Source organism: Carassius auratus, chromosome 30, assembly GCF_003368295.1.
Source record: "Carassius auratus strain Wakin chromosome 30, ASM336829v1, whole genome shotgun sequence".
In the NCBI taxonomy this organism is placed as follows: Eukaryota; Metazoa; Chordata; class Actinopteri; order Cypriniformes; family Cyprinidae; genus Carassius; species Carassius auratus.
Genome location: NC_039272.1, coordinates 15,368,426 through 15,387,999, shown reverse-complemented (window position 1 = coordinate 15,387,999; position 19,574 = coordinate 15,368,426). Strand labels below are relative to the sequence as shown.

Below are 19,574 nucleotides of genomic sequence, written 5' to 3'. Positions count from 1 at the left end.
GATTTTTTTATATCATGTATTTATGCTCAACTGAGAAATGCGTTAGCAAGCGCAAGGTTGGGGGTTCGAATCCCAGGGAACACATGATAGTAGAAAATTGTTAGCCTGTATGCAATGTAAGTCGCTTTGGATAAAAGCGTCTGCTAAATACTAATATATATAAGTGTGTGTGTGTGTGTATATATAAAATATATATATATTATTATTTTTTTATTTTTTTTACGCGAAACTGCGGATGAGAGTTGAAGGTTCGTGTTTCATGTTCACACACAGTAAACATGGCGGAGACTGAGCATCCGTCAGGTAACTCACAACAATCAAACTTTCATTTATACACGTATAATATTAAAAAGGCGTTATATCCGCAGATTATACATGCTGTTGTTCAACACCTTAAAGAGGGTGAAAGAGATATGCAGGAAACCGCTTAATTGTGGCCTCAGCGCGCCTCGTGTAATTAATCGATGATGAGAGTCTGACAGAACTGCGCCGTACGCCTTTTCTGCGAAGAAATGACACAAATTAATATTTATTTACAATGTTAATGTACTTACACTGCTGTTTAAAATATATTTAAGTGAGAGTGATTGGCATAGTGGTTGAACACATTTAGTTTTAAACTTAGTTGGGTAAACCTAACTTTCTCATGAGCAAATTAAGTTTTCAATTCTAGTGTAACGTTAGCATGTTATGTTAGCATGTTTGATATGTTTGTGTATAATGGGATGTATATGCCAATAAGATATGCATATTATAAATTGGATGTGTTATTTTTGTTAAGAGAAGTATGAAAATTGCCTCTATAGGACAGTGTTAAAGGCTCATATTTCCTGATCAGAGCCAATTGAAGTCTTTCAGGTTCGGGTACACCCTCAGACTACCTTTTATATTATCTTTGGGCTTTGTGTAAGATAATTAATATAAGGATGATTTTTTTTTTAACTCGGCACTTATTCTTCCCACTATTCGTAGAAATATATGTATGAAAATAAAACTAAAAGTCAAACCACAGAATGTTGTGTTTAGACATTCTGTTATAAAAAAAAATTGCTATAAATTTATAACTTAAAAATAAAAATTTTTAAACTCTTAATAAACACACACTGAAGTGTTGTGTTCATTGCCTCACAAAGTCACGAAGTGCACTTTCTAACCCACAAGAAATACAAATTCTGCCACTGTGTAATTAACATGAATAATTAATATGTTAGGTGAGATGTGTGAGACTTCTATTACTTGTTAAATCCTTTCCAGAAATTACCTTATAAATGCTGGGAATTAATAATTGGTATTGCTATTTTTGGTATTTTTTGTGGTATTTGACACGTCCTCGAAAGTTTTAAAAAATAAATTCTAATCAGTTTATTTAATCTCTGATACATGCAATTTATATATATATATATAGAATTGCAGAAAACACTTTTAACAAGTTTGAATCAGTTATTAATAGTTTAATTATTAGTATTAATAAAATTTAATTTTGACACTACATTTGGATGTGTCCATCATATTTTTCTGTATTTTGCATAGGTTCCTCCCATGATGATGACAAGCCTCCCAGTCCTGTCAGTTTCAACTTCATGCTGCCAAAGAAGGAGATCAGCATGGGGTCTGGTATGGGCAAATGGAAAAGATCACAGGTATGTTGTTAAACCTCACTTAAACCTCACTTAACCTCACATTAGGCCACGAGGGGAAGTCGTGGCCTAATGGTTTGAGGGTTGGACTCCCAATCGAAGGGTTGTGAGTAGAGATGTTCCGATACCCTTTTTCTCTTCCCGATACCGATTCCGATACCTGGGCTCAGGGTATCGGCCGATACCGAGTACTGATCCGATACCTGGGTGTATATCTGTATATACAGCTGTATATACTACTAGCCCTGTGTAAATTGCTAGAATTTTTTTATGGTGTGCTTCAGACAGATCCCTCAATAAAACATGAACAAATACATGGTGAACTACTGTATTTATTACAGTATTTTTATTATCTAACATGAATTTGACAGTATTATTTATTTTCTTATGCAAAAAAGAACTTCAAATGCAGCCAAAAATCTAACACCGCAAACTAAAAAAAGGTATTTAAGTTTTACAATATAACTGTATAAAAAAACTGCAACAAATAAGTCTAGGAATATAAAAAAGATCTATTAATCAGATAATCTCTAACAAGTAAAAAACAAGTAAAAAACAAGCAACCATCTAGGCATAATTATTATTATTATAGAGATGTATTATTATTACTGTAGGCTACAACAGTAGCTTTATATATTGTCAATTTACTCATGTAAACCAAACATTTATTTTAATGGGCTGCCATGAAGATCTTTGAGTGTCTGTGTTTATGATATGACAGTATTCTCAAATGAAACGGTAAATTCTCATGAAGTGACGGTTTATGCGTTCGTGTCCTCATGACACACAGCAGAGACTACAAAACAGCGAGCTCTCGCGCATCTGTGCCAGTCACCCACAGAGATGTAGATTTTGCGGGAGTAATATTTAAATAGTATTTTGCAGTTTAATATTCACAGACACTAGTATATATTTGGCTACTGTCTGGAGCCCTGCGTTTTGACTTACACGGAAGCGACTGAACGCAGTTGCCGGTACTGAATATACTCGAGAGTCTGTAACTACCGGTACTACAGAGACATACTGCTAACCACTGATCTATAATATAGTAGCGGCTTCACTGTCTTTTGGCAGTTTAGAATGTGATGAGTGATCCAGTCATATATAGATAAGGGCTGCTAACGCGTTTTCATTTCTTCTTCCCTGCTCTAAACAGGGGTTGCTTGTGGCAACACAGCACAACTTCCTGTGTTTTCAATGCATTTTGAGCAGCGAAGAAGAACCGTGCAGCGGTTAGGCAAAGCTTGCGGTCATAACTAGGTCTTTTTTAAGAAAATGGTATCGGATCGGTATATGGGTTCATGTACTCGCCGATGCCGATGCCAGAATTTGTTGTGGTATCGGAGATATTTCCGATACTAGTATCGGAATCGGAACAACTCTAGTTGTGAGTTCTAGTCTCAGGCCAGACGGAATTGTGGGTGGGGGTAGTACATGAACAGCTCTCTCTTATGGAGCCAAAAGAGTCTCAATAAAGATAAATGCACACACTACATTCACATATGCACACACGGGATTCATACATGCACACACATGATTCATGAATACACACTCAGGATACACAAATGTGCACAAAATTTACAAATGCACACACAAAATTTAAAAAGCACAGAAGATTCACAAATGCATACAAAATTCAGAAATGCACACAAAATTCAGAAATACACACACAATTCAGAAATGCAAACAACATTTACAAATGCACTCAAGATTCACAAATGCACAGAACAAGATTCAGAAATGTATTTCTAATGCACACACACATATATCTTGATTTACAAACTGCTTGCGGTCTGTGAACTTCACTGCATTTGTGTGTGAATTTTGAGACTCCTCTGACTTGGCTCGACACACAAATGCATGGAATGATCAGCAACCAATCAGATGTCTCCCTTCTTTTAGCCAATCACAAGAACGCACTCCACGTGGTTGTTTACTTATAAGCCAATCACATGAACGCGTTCACACAGCCTATTTATGAAATTGTATGGAAATACAGATGTTTAGATTACAATTCAGGTTTATTTTTTATTATTTTTTACAAAATATAAATTTAAAAATGTCTCAATACATATAGCCCAGACTGTGACTGCAGAAAAAAAGTTAACCATGGATTCATGAATTTGCAATAGGCAATTATTTCATTTTATTGAAATATTTTAATGAAAGTAAAAAAAAAATTTACACCTTTTTGAATATTTTAAGTATATCTAAATATACTTTTGGATGCAATATAGAAGTGACTTTAATTATAATATTCGGTCCCTACATGAAGAGAGAGTCAGTGGTCCGCTGAGAGAGGAAAGTGACTCTCCGGCTGCACAAAGTGAGTCGCTGCTGCGAGAGGAAAGGGAATCGTTCGCTCAACTTCGCTGGGTGAGGAAAGTGAATCGTTCACTGAGGAAAGTGAGTCGCTCGCTGCGTGACTCGTGAGGAAAGTGAGTCTCCTGCTGCGCAAAGTGGGTGTCCGGCTGCGCAAAGTTAGTCGCCGGCTGCGTGAGGTAAGTGAGTCGTTCGCTAAGGAAAGTGAGTCGTTCACTGCGTGAGGAAAGTGAATCGTTCGCTGAGGAAAGTGAGTCGTTCGCTGATTGAGGAAAGTGAGTCGTTCGCTGATTTGCTTGTAAGTAAACAATCCCCCACGTGGGGTGCATTCTTGTGATTGGCTCAAACAAGGGAGATATCTGATTGGTTGCAGATCATTCCCTGTTTAAAAAAAGGCATTTGTGTGTCAAGCCAAGTCAGAGGAGTTTCAAAATTCACACACAAATGCAGTGAAGTTCACAGACCGTAAGCAGTTTGTAAATCAAGATATATGTGTGTGTGCATCACAAATACATTTCTGAATCTTGTCCTGTGCATTTGTGAATCTTGAGTGCTTTTGTAAATGTTGTTTGCATTTCTGAATTGTGTGTGCATTTCTGAATTTTGTATGCATTTGTGAATCTTCTGTGCTTTTTAAATTTTGTGTGTGCATTTGTGAATTTTGTGCGCATTTGTGTATCCTGTGTGTGTATTTATGAATCATGTGTGTGCATGTATGAATCCTATGTGTGCATATGGGAATGTAGTGTGTGCATTTATCTTTATTGATACTCTTTTGGCTCCATACTCTCTCCACCTTCAATACCATGACTTAGGTGCCCTTGAGCAAGGCATCGAACCCCCAACTGCTCCCCGGGCGCCGCAGCATAAATGGCTGCCCACTGCTCCGGGTGTGTGCTCACAGTGTGTGTGTGTGTGTGTTCACTGCTCTGTGTGTTTGCATTTCGGATGGGTTAAATGCAGAGCACAAATTCTGAGTATGGGTCACCATACTTGGCTGAATGTCACTTCACTTAAGAGCAGTTTATCTGCTACTTTGAGAGATGAAAAGATAGCTCATTATTAGTCTCTTTTCTCAGTATCTCTGGAGTTTAAAGATATTAATAGCAGGGCTCTAGACTGCAACCTTTTTTTGAGAATGTACAAGTTAAAATTTGACGTGGTTGCATTTGAGCGAGTGCATGGTCTGCTCTGCTCTAAAGCGACTGCTCCATGCTGTGCGCTGTGGTGCATTGTAGCAGGCATCAGTTTCACCGATGATGTGAAGAGAGACACTTTTCAGCATGAGAGCTTCGGGTGTGCACAGCCATTTTCATTTTAAAATGAACAAAAGCTTGCTATCTCTGCTGTTTACCTCATGTTACTCTATGGAGGTTTTCTTGAATTTGAGTTTCTTTATTTAGGTTATTTGATTCCTCAGTGTTTGCTAAATATGCTGTAATTTATTAGTCGGTATATAATACATCATGTGGTCTATACCATGCCTCATCTTATTTGTTTTTTGTTAATAAAGTTTTGTAAGCTAGTTTGTCAGTATAGTCTACTGTTTTATTGTTGTTGTGCTTTTTAATTAAGAATAAAAATGAATCAGTCTTTTGTTTTAGCCGTGACACCAAGATTGCAAATTCCAAAGTCCGGCTTATAACACAGCAAAAGAGGAATTCCTAATTCACAAAATTTAAATCACAAATAATATTGAAGAAAAAGAACGGATTGACACACTTTTTGTTATGTGGCTAGTTGCAGAAGCAGCACCATTACATTTTAAAGGGGCAGTCCTAAAAAAATATATATAATGAGAACCTCATATATTAAAGGTGCACTCAGTGCTTTTCCTCATTAGAAATGTGTAAATACAGAAATGAACATTTCTGGTCTGTAAAGAGCCATTTTATTCTAGATTAACAGTAGCCTTGTTAAAATCACACAACCTAATGACTTAAACTTTCAGTAAAACAAATTACAACCTTTATTGCAAAGGCATAGTAATAATAATTAAATCAATAATAATAATTTTATTGGTCATTTTTAAATAAGACATATATTGCTTGCTAACATCTCCCTTAAAAGTCATTCAAGCTTGTCTTTGGGCATGTTTCTGTTTTGTGTAAGTAGGCATATGCAGACTACATGGGATTCATTCTGACCCTGAATGAGGGTGTGAAGGGAAAGAAACTTACATGTGAATACCATGTGTCTGAGGTGGGTCACTGTCCGGCTTTTTTCTACACTGCTGTATGTTGGACTGTATTTGACAGATGAAGTAATTGGTACATATTTTCATCACAAAAATGCCTATTCATAGAAATATGCTTGCATGCTTTTCATTGCTATTAGACAGTCGAGAAGTTGCTTGCTATGCTGGCAACATTAGATCGCTGGATCGATGAGACACCCCCGGTCGACCAGCCTTTTCGCTTCGGCAATAAAGCTTACCGCACATGGTATGCTAAACTAGACCAGGTGAGTGCCTGTATATGACCATTGTTTACCTTTATACTTGTTTAATTTGCTTTGGCATCAGTTTTTGGCCAAGCATTAAGCATGCAGTGCCTTCAGAAAATATTCACCATCCATTTGATTATTTCTTCTTCTGTTGTGTTTCTTCAAATTAAAACAGTTTTTTTTGTGTGTGTGTGTGCTGTAGTTAAATGAGAGAATTGGTTAAGGTGAATATTTTTTGATAGTAATTTCTCTGCTGTCCATATGAGGTGAAATCCTGTAACAGGTTTTTTTGTGTGTGCAGGAAGCAGAGGCTCTTGTCACAGCCATTCTGCCATCACAGCGTCATGATGCTGCTCCAGAGATTGCCGTCTACCTGAAAGAGGCTGTGGGCAACTCCACCAGGATCGACTACGGCACAGGTCTGTGTGGGGAAACACAAATAGAAGTGTTCATTGTATTTTTTATATGTTGCTGACTGTGTTTTTCCATAGTAGTCTTTGAAGAGAAATGATAACTTTTCACACTTTTATCTGTCACTCATTAATAAATTGAACTGTCACATCAGAGAGAATAATGAAGACAAAAATGAACTATTCTTTTAGATTTTTACTTTCAAAACATCAGCTATATGGACTCTTTTTACAGACTGTGATGATGCATTTTCACAGTTAAGTTTTTTTGTATTTTCAATTTTTAAAAAAATTGTATTTCTAACACTATACTAATTAACACAGCTGCATTAGTGTTTCTAATAAAGCGGCTGAGGGATTGATGGCAAATTTGACATCTTTCTCTCTACTGACCAATTTAATCGATTTCTCAATGTTTTTTTGTTTTTTTTTTTCACAGAGGCATGATTTTTTTTTTTTTTAAATATTAGCTGTAGTTTCTGTTTACCACTGTAGAAGTTTACCAAACTATAACGTTCGGAGAACTCTGGAAATGTAAAAAGGGTCCATTTATATACAAACGTCAATGTATTTAATGTTGTTCTTCTGGATGAACACTAGAGGGTGCTGTTGAAACAGTAAACGTGGATGCTTTTGAGAGCTTAACTTGATCTAGCTACAGATTTTAAGGGTTACAAATCTTAAATACACTAAACAGTACTTGTTTCATATGAAGTCTGACATGATGCACACTGATAACAGTGAAAGGTTAATGAGAATCAACTATTTGTAATTAAATTACACTGGTTCTGTTTGTTTTTGAGTGTTACCAGCAATGACAATGCAAACAGAAATATAATTGCTATGCCATTATTTTGCTGTAGAGTGCCATTTGGTATAATCACATCCAATTCACACATCCAATCAGGTAAAATGCTGTGGTGAGGCCATCCTTAAAAATATTTTGGTTTGCAGTAACAGTAAAAAAAAATTTTTTAAAGGGTCGGTAGGTAGATCTTTTTTTTTTTTTTTTTAAGTTTCAATGTAAAAAAAAAAAAAAAGTAAAATTTGGGTGATGGTGATTACATAGGTATGAATTTAAACAAATTAGCATATTGTGACGTCACTGACTGGGTCTTCAACCCTTGCCTTCGGGTGCATCATTGCGAACCTCACTGCTCCTTATGCATTAAAATCACTCTCTTGGTACTTTGGTGTCATACAATGATCGGTGCGCAGCAATGCTTCAAGTTGAATGAACGAACAAACACCTAACATGTACTTGTATTTGTATTGTTTTGATCGATTTCTGTAGATCTCACCTTCTCACAGGCTACGATTGGTTGATTATGTACCATACCTACATGTTATTGGTCAAACTACTTTGAATGTTTTAGGCAATATAGAAATCCTGGCAAGGACGCGTCCTGGGAAATGGCTCATATGGTCACCCTAGACTAGACGGGAGAAGGGATGGGAAAAGATCTGGGCACAGTTTTTCCAGAACTTCGTGCCGAATTAAAGCAGTGTCGAGCTGTTTTAATGAATTTTTTACATGTATTATGGTGCCCGAACCCATATGACTTTGAACAGTGACCGCAAACATTTTCTTTACTGCAGCCGCAGCCATCATTACCAAGCTTAAACCGTTGACTCTGACAGTAAATGAGAATTTACCATACTTACTAAAATATAATTCATATTACTTTATTGTTTTTGTATTAGTTGTTTGAAGAGTAAAAAAAATGTTTCGGTCTTAAAGCAAATGTACAACCGGCAAGTCGGTCGGACTTAAAGCAAAAAAAAATTATAATAATTGAGTCGGTCCTAAATTGACTGGGTCGGTTGGGTTACGGCAAACAAGAATATTTTTAAGGATGGCCTGATTTAGAACTGCTTCAGCTGTGTAGGCAACCGCTGGTTGCATTGTTTAGCAGAAGAAATAACATGTTTCTGTGTGCAGGTCATGAGGCGGCATTTGCTGCGTTCCTCTGCTGTCTTTGTAAGGTGGGAGCTCTGCGCATTGAGGACAGGCTGGCCATCGTATTTAAAGTTTTTGACAAGTTAGTGCATCTTTTTGCTTGACTTCTTATTTTGAATCCGTTAAATCTGTAACTTCCAGCAAGTCTGCACTTTACTGCACACTAATGCATGGCCGTTGATGGTCTAAAACTGTGAAGAACTCATTTGCATTAAGCATTATGATCTTATCGGTGTAGGTATCTGCGAGTGATGCGCAAACTGCAGAAGACGTATAGGATGGAGCCGGCAGGGAGTCAGGGTGTGTGGGGTCTTGACGACTTTCAGTTCCTTCCCTTCATATGGGGGAGCTCACAACTTATAGGTAACGACTCCTTCTTTGTTGCACATTTTATTGATAATGTGTTCTGGCCTGGAGATGCCTTCTTTTTTAGTCTTTAACAAAAGCAAGTTCAACTTTTTGTTAGATCTAGACTGTGATATTTTTCTATTATTTAGATATTCTATGTTCATTAGTTTTTTACATAGACTTCAGTTTCTTTATATTTCCGATTTCATTTGTTTCTGTCTAATATTTACATTTAATTTGAGTTTTATAGCCGTTTTTTTAATAGTTTTAGTATGCATTAAAACACTGTAAAAAGACTACCTAGAGCTGGCTAAAGTGACTAACATGCAGACATCTAGTGGTCACACTGTGTTACTGAAGTGTGTTTGTTCTTGTGTTGTGTGTAGACCACCCAACCCTGGAGCCCAGACACTTTGTGGAGGAGAAGGTTGTAAACGAGAATCACCAAGACTACATGTTTCTGGAGAGCATTAAATTCATCAATGAGGTGTGTGTCATCTGATGGTGTCTGCTCGTGGAAAGACCGATTTTCCCTTCATTGTCATTTTTTGTAAGAAATTTAGCTCACACGCAAGCAAAAACTCAGAAGTTCCATTCATGTAAATACTTACAATATATAGTTTAAACTTTCTCTCTCTCAGGGAGGTTGTGTTTGGACTCCACTCACATGAGTCATTTCCTTCCTTCCCTGCATGTTGTTGTGAATCACTCCTAAAGCCCCTAGGGCCCACCCCCTCCTTTCTCTTTCTCTTTCCTCTGTCTCTCTCTCTCTTTCTCTCCTCCCTTTCCTTCCCTCCATTCCTCTTTGTGGGGCTAGTAGGTCTCTGGAAAGTCTGGCTTGATGAGAGCAGTGTGTGTGTGTGTGTGTGTGTGTAGACTAAAGCCACACAGCACTGCCATTCATAAAGTGCTCTTTCCCAAGGGCAGCCCACATGCCTCTCTCTCGTAAACTCTCATGAATAGACTTCATAGTACAGTGAATTAATGATGACTTTCAAATTACCAATACTACAGAAGAGTTAATAATCTTTTGATAATATTATCATAATGTTATTATGTTTATTTACGTCACACACACATATACTACCAATTTAAAAGTTTGGAGTCAGTAATGTATATTTTTTTGCATCTATTTTGCAATAGATGCAAAACTGTCGGTTAAGACATTTATAAAGTAAATGTTATTTTAAATGAATTCTGTTCTTTTGAAATTACTATTCATCAAAGAATCCTGAAGAAAACATAAATGTATCACAGTTTCAGCATGCTAAAATGATTTCTGAAGGGTCATGTGACTCTAAACACTGGAGTAATGACTACTGAAAATTCAGCTTTGCAATCACAGGACTAGCTTTTATTTTAAAATATATTAAGTTAGAAAACGGCTTTTTTACTTTTCAATAATATTGATCACATAAATGCAGCTTTGGTGAACATAAGAGATTTCTTTCAACAATATGAAAAAAATCGTATCCACCGCAAACTTTTGAACATCAGTGCATTTTGATTTCCTCCGCAATCAAAACATTATTTATTGTATAAACTCTATGAACTTTGATTTTCAGTAACTTCATAATTTTTGTTTTAGTTTAGTACTATTTGTACTACTTTGGTAATAGTAGTGCTAAATCTTGTTTATCTGTTTTCTTGTAATCTTTATGTTTCTACAGCTAATTTGACTAAATAAGAATTTATTCTTTTCTCCTCTGCATAAAATCAATTTTTATCTTAGCAACTTTCCACCACAATTAAAAGTGAAATATATTTTTCAAAGTAGAATTTTTATGTTTCAAATTGCTCCATTAAATCCAGCTTTAATGCTGATGGCACTGTATATCTTAAGTTTACTATCATCTTCTTAATCACTATGTATTTTTCCTCTTTTAGATGAAAACGGGCCCTTTTGCTGAACACTCGAATCAGCTTTGGAACATTAGCGCTGTTCCTTCTTGGTCCAAAGTCAATCAAGGTCTCATACGAATGTATAAAGCAGAAGTAAGTAGCATGATATTGTAAGCACTTTTGAATGTCAGGAGTAAACTTGATATGATAGTGACTCCTTATATAGAGTGTGTAAATGGTACACGTTTATATCACAACTTAAAAGAAATACACAAATAAACCTTCCATTCAGAAAGCAGAATGGCAGGCTACCAACTCACACAGTCTACATGTGACATTTATATATGCTTCATTACAAATGCCAAGCGGTGAATTCACAGTTTATGAAGTTTTAAGACCAGGGCTGAAAGGGTTAATTGAGCAAGCATGTGTGTTCGAGGGGAAGAACCGAGTGCCCCACCCCCTCCTCCAAAGCCCACATCCTGTGTTGTTGAGAAGACGGCTGTGCTCCCTCCCCCTTCTCTCCACTCTGCACTAAGGGGCCAGACTGTCTGCAAATTCCCCTCCTCCTTCCCTCTCTCTCTTTCTCTCTCTCTCTCTCTCACCCTGTCTGTCTTTCCCCACCCCCGTATATATCACACTCTCGTTCTCTCTTTGACTCCATCAGCCAGGGACTCATGACTGTTACTGATGTCTTTCAAGATAAATACAAGTTAAAGAGATGTTTTTTTCTGAGTAAGAAAGCTATTCATGTGGACGTTTTATATATATATATATAAAGGCCCTTGCTTCTTGTCTCCATTGGCCTTATGTGTAGTTTGAGGATCCTCTACACTTCAAGAGCATGGATGCATTAAATTGATCAAAAGCGACAGTGGAGACATTTAAAGTGTTACAAAAGATTTCTATTTCAAATAAAAGCTGTTCTTTTGTATGTTCCATTTATCAAAAAATACTGATAGTTTTCCATTAAAATATTAAGAAGCACAACCGTTTTCAGCATTGATAATAATAAGAAATCTTCTTAAACACCAGTGTATTACACTGTGTCCTAACTACACACGCCGCGATACGCGCTAAAAGGTATCTTTTCCAAGTTTATTAGCGTTTTAGTCCTAATCAGCCATGAGATGTGCCATTTCTATTTTAGAAACGGTTTCTATTTCTGCAATGTCACAGCTGGAGCAACACCATACAAACTATGACATTGATCATCTTAGGTACTCATTATGTGCTTTATTTAGTGTTAAAAGTGTCTAATGTGAGTTTGAATATCATTCTGCGTGACATTTAAAGCCACACTGAAAGCAACAATAGATAGCTCACCTCAGATCTTGAAAATAAATGAAAGCAAAGATGTAGGCTACGGTAAACTGTGAACTCAATGCAAATGAACAAGCACATTCTATAACAAAGAGGGTACCAGTCACTCAGTATGTACTTTTAATAATGTTACAAAGGTTTATGAATTAGATTGTAAACATTGTACAATCTTTTGTTTAGAGTAAACCGCGTAAATTTCATTGCGATTGCAGTGCACTTCCAGAGAAAGCCCGCCCACACACGCTTTTGATTGCCTGTGACAATCACTCAAATTGTATGACGCTAACATTTTTTCGCGTTTAGTCAGTACACAGTGTTAGAATAATTTCTGAAGGATCATGTAACACTGAAGACTGGAGTAATGGCTGCTTAAAAAAATCAGCTTTGCTATCACACGATTAAGCTACATTTTATAATAATTTAAAATAAAAAAAATTGTTTTAAATTGTAATAATATTTCACAATAATATTTTATTATTAGTATAAGAGACTTCTTTTAACAGATATATATCCTCTGTATATAGTCTTAATCTGTTTGGAGAACATAGTGTTAGATTTTGTCTTGCTGTAAAGTTGACTGATACTTAAAAAAGTCTTTCTCTGTCATCCTCTCACAGTGTCTAGAAAAATTCCCCGTCATCCAGCATTTCAAGTTTGGCAGCCTGCTCTCCATCCAGCCAGTCAAACCATGAGAGACAAGAGAAAGAATTTGCACCTCAGCAGAGAACACACCCAGACTTCAACTTCGGATGAATCTGCTTCAGCCGCAGTTAACAAACCTAAATATGCATTCTCATCACCAGAGGTGCTTGGTCCTACTGCTGAAGATCTACTTTCCTGGAGACTTCAGTCCCAAACCTGCTCTTATACATTCAACCCTAAAAGATTTCAGTGAATCTGAAGACCGAGATTATCAGGTTCAGGAGTATTTGAGTAGAGTTGAACTAAACTCTGCAGAAAGGTAGATCTAAACAGCCCTGCTCTTCACAATCTACTAGTTCTGCAAATGAAATCCCACCTCTGATATTCCTCTTTAAGTGACGCAGTTTGTCTGTATGGTTTTATTTATCTATTCCCTGAAAGCAGGAAGTTGATCTGCTACTTAGACACCTGCAGTGAGCACTCTCAACGCAGTTATGCACATACATTTTCATCTGGATTGACATTTATATTTATTTGTGTGTATATAAAGAAAGCTTGTCATGATGAACGGTTGAAGGCTTGGTTTTGGTTTAATGGATTCTATTTCCTGTCTGCAGCAATGTGTGTGTGTGTGTGTGGGTGGGTGTGTGTGGGTGGGTGTTTGTGAGTTCATGGAGCATCAGTGGCACTTCTAGTGAACTTCTTGCTGTTCATTTATCAAAGATTGCTGTGGCATGTGGTGTTGTGAATGGTTTTGATGGGTGTCATTTTTACCTATGTAAGACATTAATAAGTTGTCTACCACTTTAGTTTTACATTTTTGGCTGAGCTTGTTTCTTTCACATTCACTTGACTGAAAATGTGAGTGAAAAAGATTAGTAAAATGCTAAAAAGACCCCTTTAGTTTCTAAACAGCCACATGAAGCTAATACATTAGTCTTCTGTTTGCTAATATAAAGCTACGAATTTGGATCCAGCAGTTTAGCATGATGCAACATTAGTAAAGTGTATATATAATTTCTTCATAAAAACTTTATTCTGTGTTAATAAATGATTTTGGTTTGCTTCAGAACCAACACAAGAAGGCACATTATAAACAACCGGGTACAGTCTGCATGTTAAAATTACTGAAATATTGGTGCAAAGCTTTTGTTACTCAAATGCAGTATCTTTTTTTACCATTAAAACCGGGGAATTAGTCTGTGAACACTTTAATGTCATATTTATCCTTCACAGAATAAGTTTTCATAGATCTGCATAATTTGTGAGCATATTAGATTGATGAACCTTATTTTCAAGAATCCAGCCCTTTTGTTTTACATGGGTTAATATGGAACTAACTGACCTTTCCTAAATGCTTTGTAAGCCTAAGTATACTGTTGAAACCATTGGCACCAGTGATCTCTATGATATACTTAGGACTACAATGCTTTTGGGAATTACAGCGGTTGGTGTTAAGTGCTATAAGATCATTCCTATAGCTGGATGCCAGCAGCCAGCTGCAAACATCGCTTTAAATTATGATGTACAAGTTAAAATTACATTATCAATTATTATGACTAAGGATTTGTTTAAAACATTTGTTGCAACCAGATCCATATTAGTCTCAGTTGGAAATGTTTCATAACCATTCAAACCAGTCAAAATCATTAGTGTTTTACAGTTAGCTTTCTGAGTGTCTATTGAGAGTATTTAATAAGAATATTTTTGAGATTGAATGGATCAATGGAATGGAATAATGGGACACATAACACATACTGTTTATCTGCTTCCCAACCAACGCCACTAAGTTTCAAGTTAATTAATCACTAACACTGTGACACTTATACTTGTACAGAGTACATTTTTAAAGCATTTTCAAGTTCACACAAATGTATTTATTTCAGCAGTGTCCTGTTATGTGACATGCTATAATTTATCTAAATCTGTATATAATTCAAATAAATGGTTTCACATACCTCAAAGGGAAAGATATGAAGGACAAATGTCCATTTATTTCCCTTTTTTTAAGCTTATAATATCAGGTAAAATTGTCAAGTCTATATATGCACATTCAAACCTGAAATCGTGATGCTAAAAAATATTTTGAGTTTCGTTATAAAAAGAAACGACATTCCTCACGCAAATTTGGTTCTATGTTTTTATTATTATTATTATTGTTGTTGTTGTTATTTTTTATTTACTTATTTTTAGGACAAAACTTACATGCAGGCCAGGCCAATTCACATTCTGTAGTTTCAGTCAAGTCATTTTCGGTGGTTACCAAATTCAGCATCTGCCCAGTCACTGTAGTCCAGCCCCCCCCCCCCCCCCTGTGAAACTCCGCACAGCTTGCTGAGTAATTGACATGAGCACACGTCGATTTTACCCCCAGCACCCATCCGCCTCCCCCGTTTCTATTCAGCTGTATTAAGACGCAGGCTCCACTGCTGGGTTCAACAGGCGCAGCTGAGATAAGATAAGATTAAAGTCTTGCCTTTTGTCTTCATTAACATTTGATGTTACCAATGAGCCCGTTTCACAAGGCTGCTCTTTTTGGAAGGTGTAAACAGAAGTGTATTTAGTACATATATCACGTCCATCTACTAATGAAACGCGCTATCTATGTTGAATGTTCTGTGTGTGTGTGTAATTGAAGGCGCACGGATCCTTCCATCATGTAAAATGAGAAAATCTGCATTCGCTCTCCACGGTAGCGTTTCTCGCCTTGGCCACGCGGAGGAGCTCGCCACACACCACTGACCTGGTTGTGCATCGCCCTGTCAAAAATTAAACGAATATACAAACAAACGGTATTTTTATATATATAAAAAAATTGGTAACGCTATCATAGACACCATTCCCCAAAGATCAGTCCATTTGTGGGTAAAAACGCCCAAAAAATTATCAAACATAGCGTTTTACGCTTATTATATAGCCGACATTAATTTAACCTTGTTGAATCATTCAGTAATCTCACAGACGTGTCGTCCATGCAAACCAAACTCGATGCAACCGTACAACAAATGTGCCCGATTTTAAACGCCTCGTTATAATGTAGCTACTACATAACATACCGCGCAACCGAATTACCTGCGTTTTAGCTAGATTTAAACGCGCGCGAAGCAGCTCGTCGAAAATAGACATGACAACGACATGATAACAGCCTATGCATGTTGGACATTGATGTGTCGGGTGTAGTGAAGTATCTCAGATTGAGAGGAGTCGGGAGGTTTCGGCTGGAGATGAGAGAGAGAGACCAGAGAGAGGACAGGGAGGGGAGGGTGGAGGGGGTTACAGGGAGCAGCGGATTCGAGGTCAGCCCGAGGTGCCGCTACATAGGCGCTCTGATACCTTCATTCATTGATTTTGAAGAACACCACCATGTGGCATACAGCAGAGATAACACAGTCTGCAAGTTTAGCGAAAGTTTCTGGCTAAAAAAAAAGTGAACACTGTGCCCGCCAATAGGACGTGACGCGTGTGTCAGGAGAAAGTTTGCTTTAAGGGGTCTGATCCTTGCTTCAAAACCCTAGTTTTGAATGTTGGCTTTACTGAATGATATGCTGATGTTTTATTTTCTTTATGGTGTATGTACGTATACTTTCCTTTTAATTATATGTTCTATTCTTGGCCTGCAGGTGACAGTTTAATATCCCACAGGTAAAGGCATAGGCCTATATATAAAATTAAAATTCAGGTGATCCAAACAATACTGAGAATATTCATAGGAGCTTAAATACACAGTATTGTGCATTTTGGAGCCACTGAGTTCTAGAAACCTTTGCCATTTAGTTCTGTAGGCTAATACTTGATTAAAAGGTCTAAGATTTTCTGTTAAAGTGAGGTGTGGAAAATATGGCAAATAAATAATGCATATGACCTTGATTATTGTAGATATGGCAGATGAGAACTGCCAAGGATGTTGGATTTTGCATGTAACCTTTCTGTTGTGTTGGCTAATTGAGCCAAGCTCAAGATCATCAGGCCTTCATTTTAAGGCAGCTATAATGAACACTTGGTTTATCCCAAAAAAAAAAAAAAAAAAAAAAAAGAGGCAATGCAAAGTAAGTTTCATTTTTTATTAAGGTTATAAATTTTAAACAAATACTTTCTAAAACAGTTTTACCCGGTGATATACAATTTAATATGCACAAAAATACAAGAATACCAACAAAATATGGAGAATACGTCTGAAAACGTCTTTAATTCAGTACACATAGTGCTTATATAATGTGAGGACGTATGGCTAATTTATGAGATTGCCTTTTTAGAACAAAAGGTCTAAGTTTGTAGAAAATAAAATCAAACCCACAAAACCAAGCAAATGCTGGCATCATGAATTACTGTGAAGGCTTACACTTTTTCTGAGAGTAGGGGGGCGGGAAATGGTTAACGCTGGAGACTGGACTAGTCAACAAAAATACCTGGCAGATTAAATCACGGCGTGCATTATGGGAGTTGTAGTGTTAATTAATGGCCCCAACGTTCAGTGTTGATGAGGTGACTGGCATTGGCGAACTACAAACACACTCGGAGGAACTGGAGCTGTAGGTCAGTGCAGTCAACAAAACGCTCCAGTCCTCGCCACGTTCAACAGCACATTTCAGAATACAGAAAACAACAAACTGCGACAGGGAGAGGGTTCAAATATTGCACCTTCATTAGCCTACTTGATTGCCTTGTGTGATACTACAGAATGTAGTCTTTGTAAGCCAGTTCTCTTCCTGTAGCACGAGCTCAGATAGTCTTGTTGTAGCCTGTTCTACTGGTAAACTGGTAGTCGTTGAGACGTTAGAAAATGTGACACGGCTGCTTAAAGTGTTATATTCTGTGTGAAAAATAAGCGTGCAGTGGGTATAGGCTTCTCCGTTTGCAGCCTGTTATTCCCAGCATTACATTGAATGTAATGTTATTTTACAATACATCTTTGTGAAAGTTCCTGGGTAGGGAGAGAGAAAAAAGAAACAATCCACGAGCGAAACATTCAGATACTTTCCATGTTTGTGGCCATAGCTAGCAGTCTGCGTTGGGTTTAAGGCAACGAAATTCAACTTGGTTTTAAAACGCTTGTTGTAGGCTATCGACATTTGTTTTAAAGGATACATCACAAGTGGTAGGCTACAACCACTGCCGCCTCCCCCACTGAAACGAAACTAAAAACAAACTCAAACAAAAAGGCTTAAATAACTTTGCTGCAAAAATAAAAGTCAATTTGTCTTAGACTTTGTACATTTTTTTTTTCATAGAGTATCTGTATTCGCGTTAACCACAGAGTCAAAAGGCTACAATAGCTCTCGTCCAAGCCCCTAAACTTGCCAGGGCTTGTTTGCTACAAAACTGTCCGTTTAAGGCTTGCTCAAAGTCCGCCTGTCTGCTCACCAGCCCCGAAAACCCCGAGCCGAAGATCGAGATGAGGTTGGAAATGTTCGAAGTGTCCAAGGGCTCCGTGCTCGCGTATGAAGAGTCCTCAAATTTAGCTCTTTTGCACGGCGTAAAATCCGGTACCTCTTCGATCTCGGACACGTAGTACCCAAAGTCAAGCTTGCGTTTCTTGGCCGGGCTCTGCGCGCCCTGGCAGCACTGTTGGAGCGAAGCGCAGCAGTCCTGATGCAAATACCCGTTTTCTACTGTGGTAACGACATGTGTGTCCAAATCGAGCACTGTAGTTTTGTTGCAGTGCATGCTGTTTACCGGCGAAAAGTCACAGTTGGACACGGGGTAGGCTTCCGCGCAGCAGCTACGGTAAAACGAGGGGTCCGGCGCTTTGCAGACCTCCTCGCTTTGGAGAGCTAGGGGTACCGAGCAGGCGCCGCTAGGCTGGATGTGCTGCGCCGAAGGAGCCTGGTGACTGACGGGCAGGAGCGCACCGCAGAGGCTCGCCGACTCGCTCGCGCTGCCGCAGCAGTCCCCCGTCTGCTCCTCGCAGTCCTCCGCCAGTTCCAGAGGGTTCAGCTCCTGGATCTCGTTGCAGACGGTCATCACCTCCTCGTACTGCTGCATTCTGTAGATTTCGGCGTACTTCTCGTTCATGTAGACTTGCCTGGCGTTCCTCAGTACATAGGAGACCAGCAGGTTTTTGTGCAGCTTGATTCCTCCTCTCTGCGTACGGGAGTTGTGAATTTTCCTTAATGATATCGAAATGAGACTTTGTGCATCCACTGCACACTCCATGGTGTTGATCATGGTCGGGGGTCGTGATGTTCTCCCACCACTCCGACGAAGGACACAGACTTTATTTTAGTCAGAATCACGATATTTCGTGCGGGGACGAAGGCTTAAGTCAGCTCTGTGGAGTAACATTGAACGTGGTCGTTTCTGCCTCAGCGTGTGAGCGTAGGCAATCATTAGCCTGCGCTTGCTGCCATAGTATATATATGGCGAAGAACTTTCCGCCCACTTCGCCTCCGTCCAATCAGAAGCCGACAATACCGTTGAGTGACAAGCAAATTCCACCCAGAGGTTTTGATCTCGTCCAATCACAAAGAGGCGGTTCTTCTGTGCTATTCAAATTCCAAACTGACTTTACCAAACTGGAATGTTCTCATGAGGCGAATTGTGCATCGGAGTGCGTGCTCTTGTCATGTGGGCTGGAGAGACTGCTTGAAGGATCTGACACAAATTCACTAAAATCTTTTCTTTCGTAAGTTAACAAGTACTAAGCGC

The 19,574-nt window shown here is 38.1% G+C and overlaps 2 protein-coding genes across 3 annotated transcripts; one reads left to right on the top strand and one right to left on the bottom strand.

The window, feature by feature from the left end:
• Positions 1-231: 231 nt before the first annotated feature.
• On the top strand, positions 232-14,903 carry ptpa (protein phosphatase 2 phosphatase activator). Of its 2 annotated transcripts, XM_026211655.1 has the most exons (10): positions 232-303; positions 1,531-1,640; positions 6,075-6,161; positions 6,297-6,422; positions 6,706-6,823; positions 8,757-8,856; positions 9,013-9,137; positions 9,509-9,609; positions 11,010-11,117; positions 12,905-14,903. In XM_026211655.1, exons 1-10 carry the CDS (start codon positions 279-281, stop codon positions 12,977-12,979), a joined length of 975 nt encoding a protein of 324 aa, XP_026067440.1. In that variant the 5' UTR covers positions 232-278; the 3' UTR covers positions 12,980-14,903. The 2 variants fall into 2 exon arrangements, with proteins under 2 accessions (XP_026067440.1, XP_026067441.1); XM_026211656.1 differs by lacking the exon at positions 232-303 and having other exon boundaries at positions 6,072-6,161.
• Positions 14,904-16,976: 2,073 nt separating this feature from the next.
• ier5l (immediate early response 5-like) lies at positions 16,977-19,276 on the bottom strand. The gene has a single exon (XM_026211657.1). It carries the CDS (start codon positions 19,092-19,094, stop codon positions 18,186-18,188), a length of 909 nt encoding a protein of 302 aa, XP_026067442.1. The 5' UTR covers positions 19,095-19,276; the 3' UTR covers positions 16,977-18,185.
• Between the last annotated feature and the right edge of the window lie 298 nt (positions 19,277-19,574).

Bases quoted from the DNA above. Each gene is read 5' to 3' on its own strand.
- ptpa (XM_026211655.1), top strand. From the start codon at position 279: ATGGCGGAGACTGAGCATCCGTCAG. The intron at 6,824-8,756 runs GTCTGTGTGGGG...TTCTGTGTGCAG, and splicing joins CAGGATCGACTACGGCACAG to GTCATGAGGCGGCATTTGCT. The intron at 9,138-9,508 runs GTAACGACTCCT...TGTTGTGTGTAG, and splicing joins GGGGAGCTCACAACTTATAG to ACCACCCAACCCTGGAGCCC.
- ier5l (XM_026211657.1), bottom strand. From the start codon at position 19,094: ATGATCAACACCATGGAGTGTGCAGTGGATGCACAAAGTCTCATTTCG.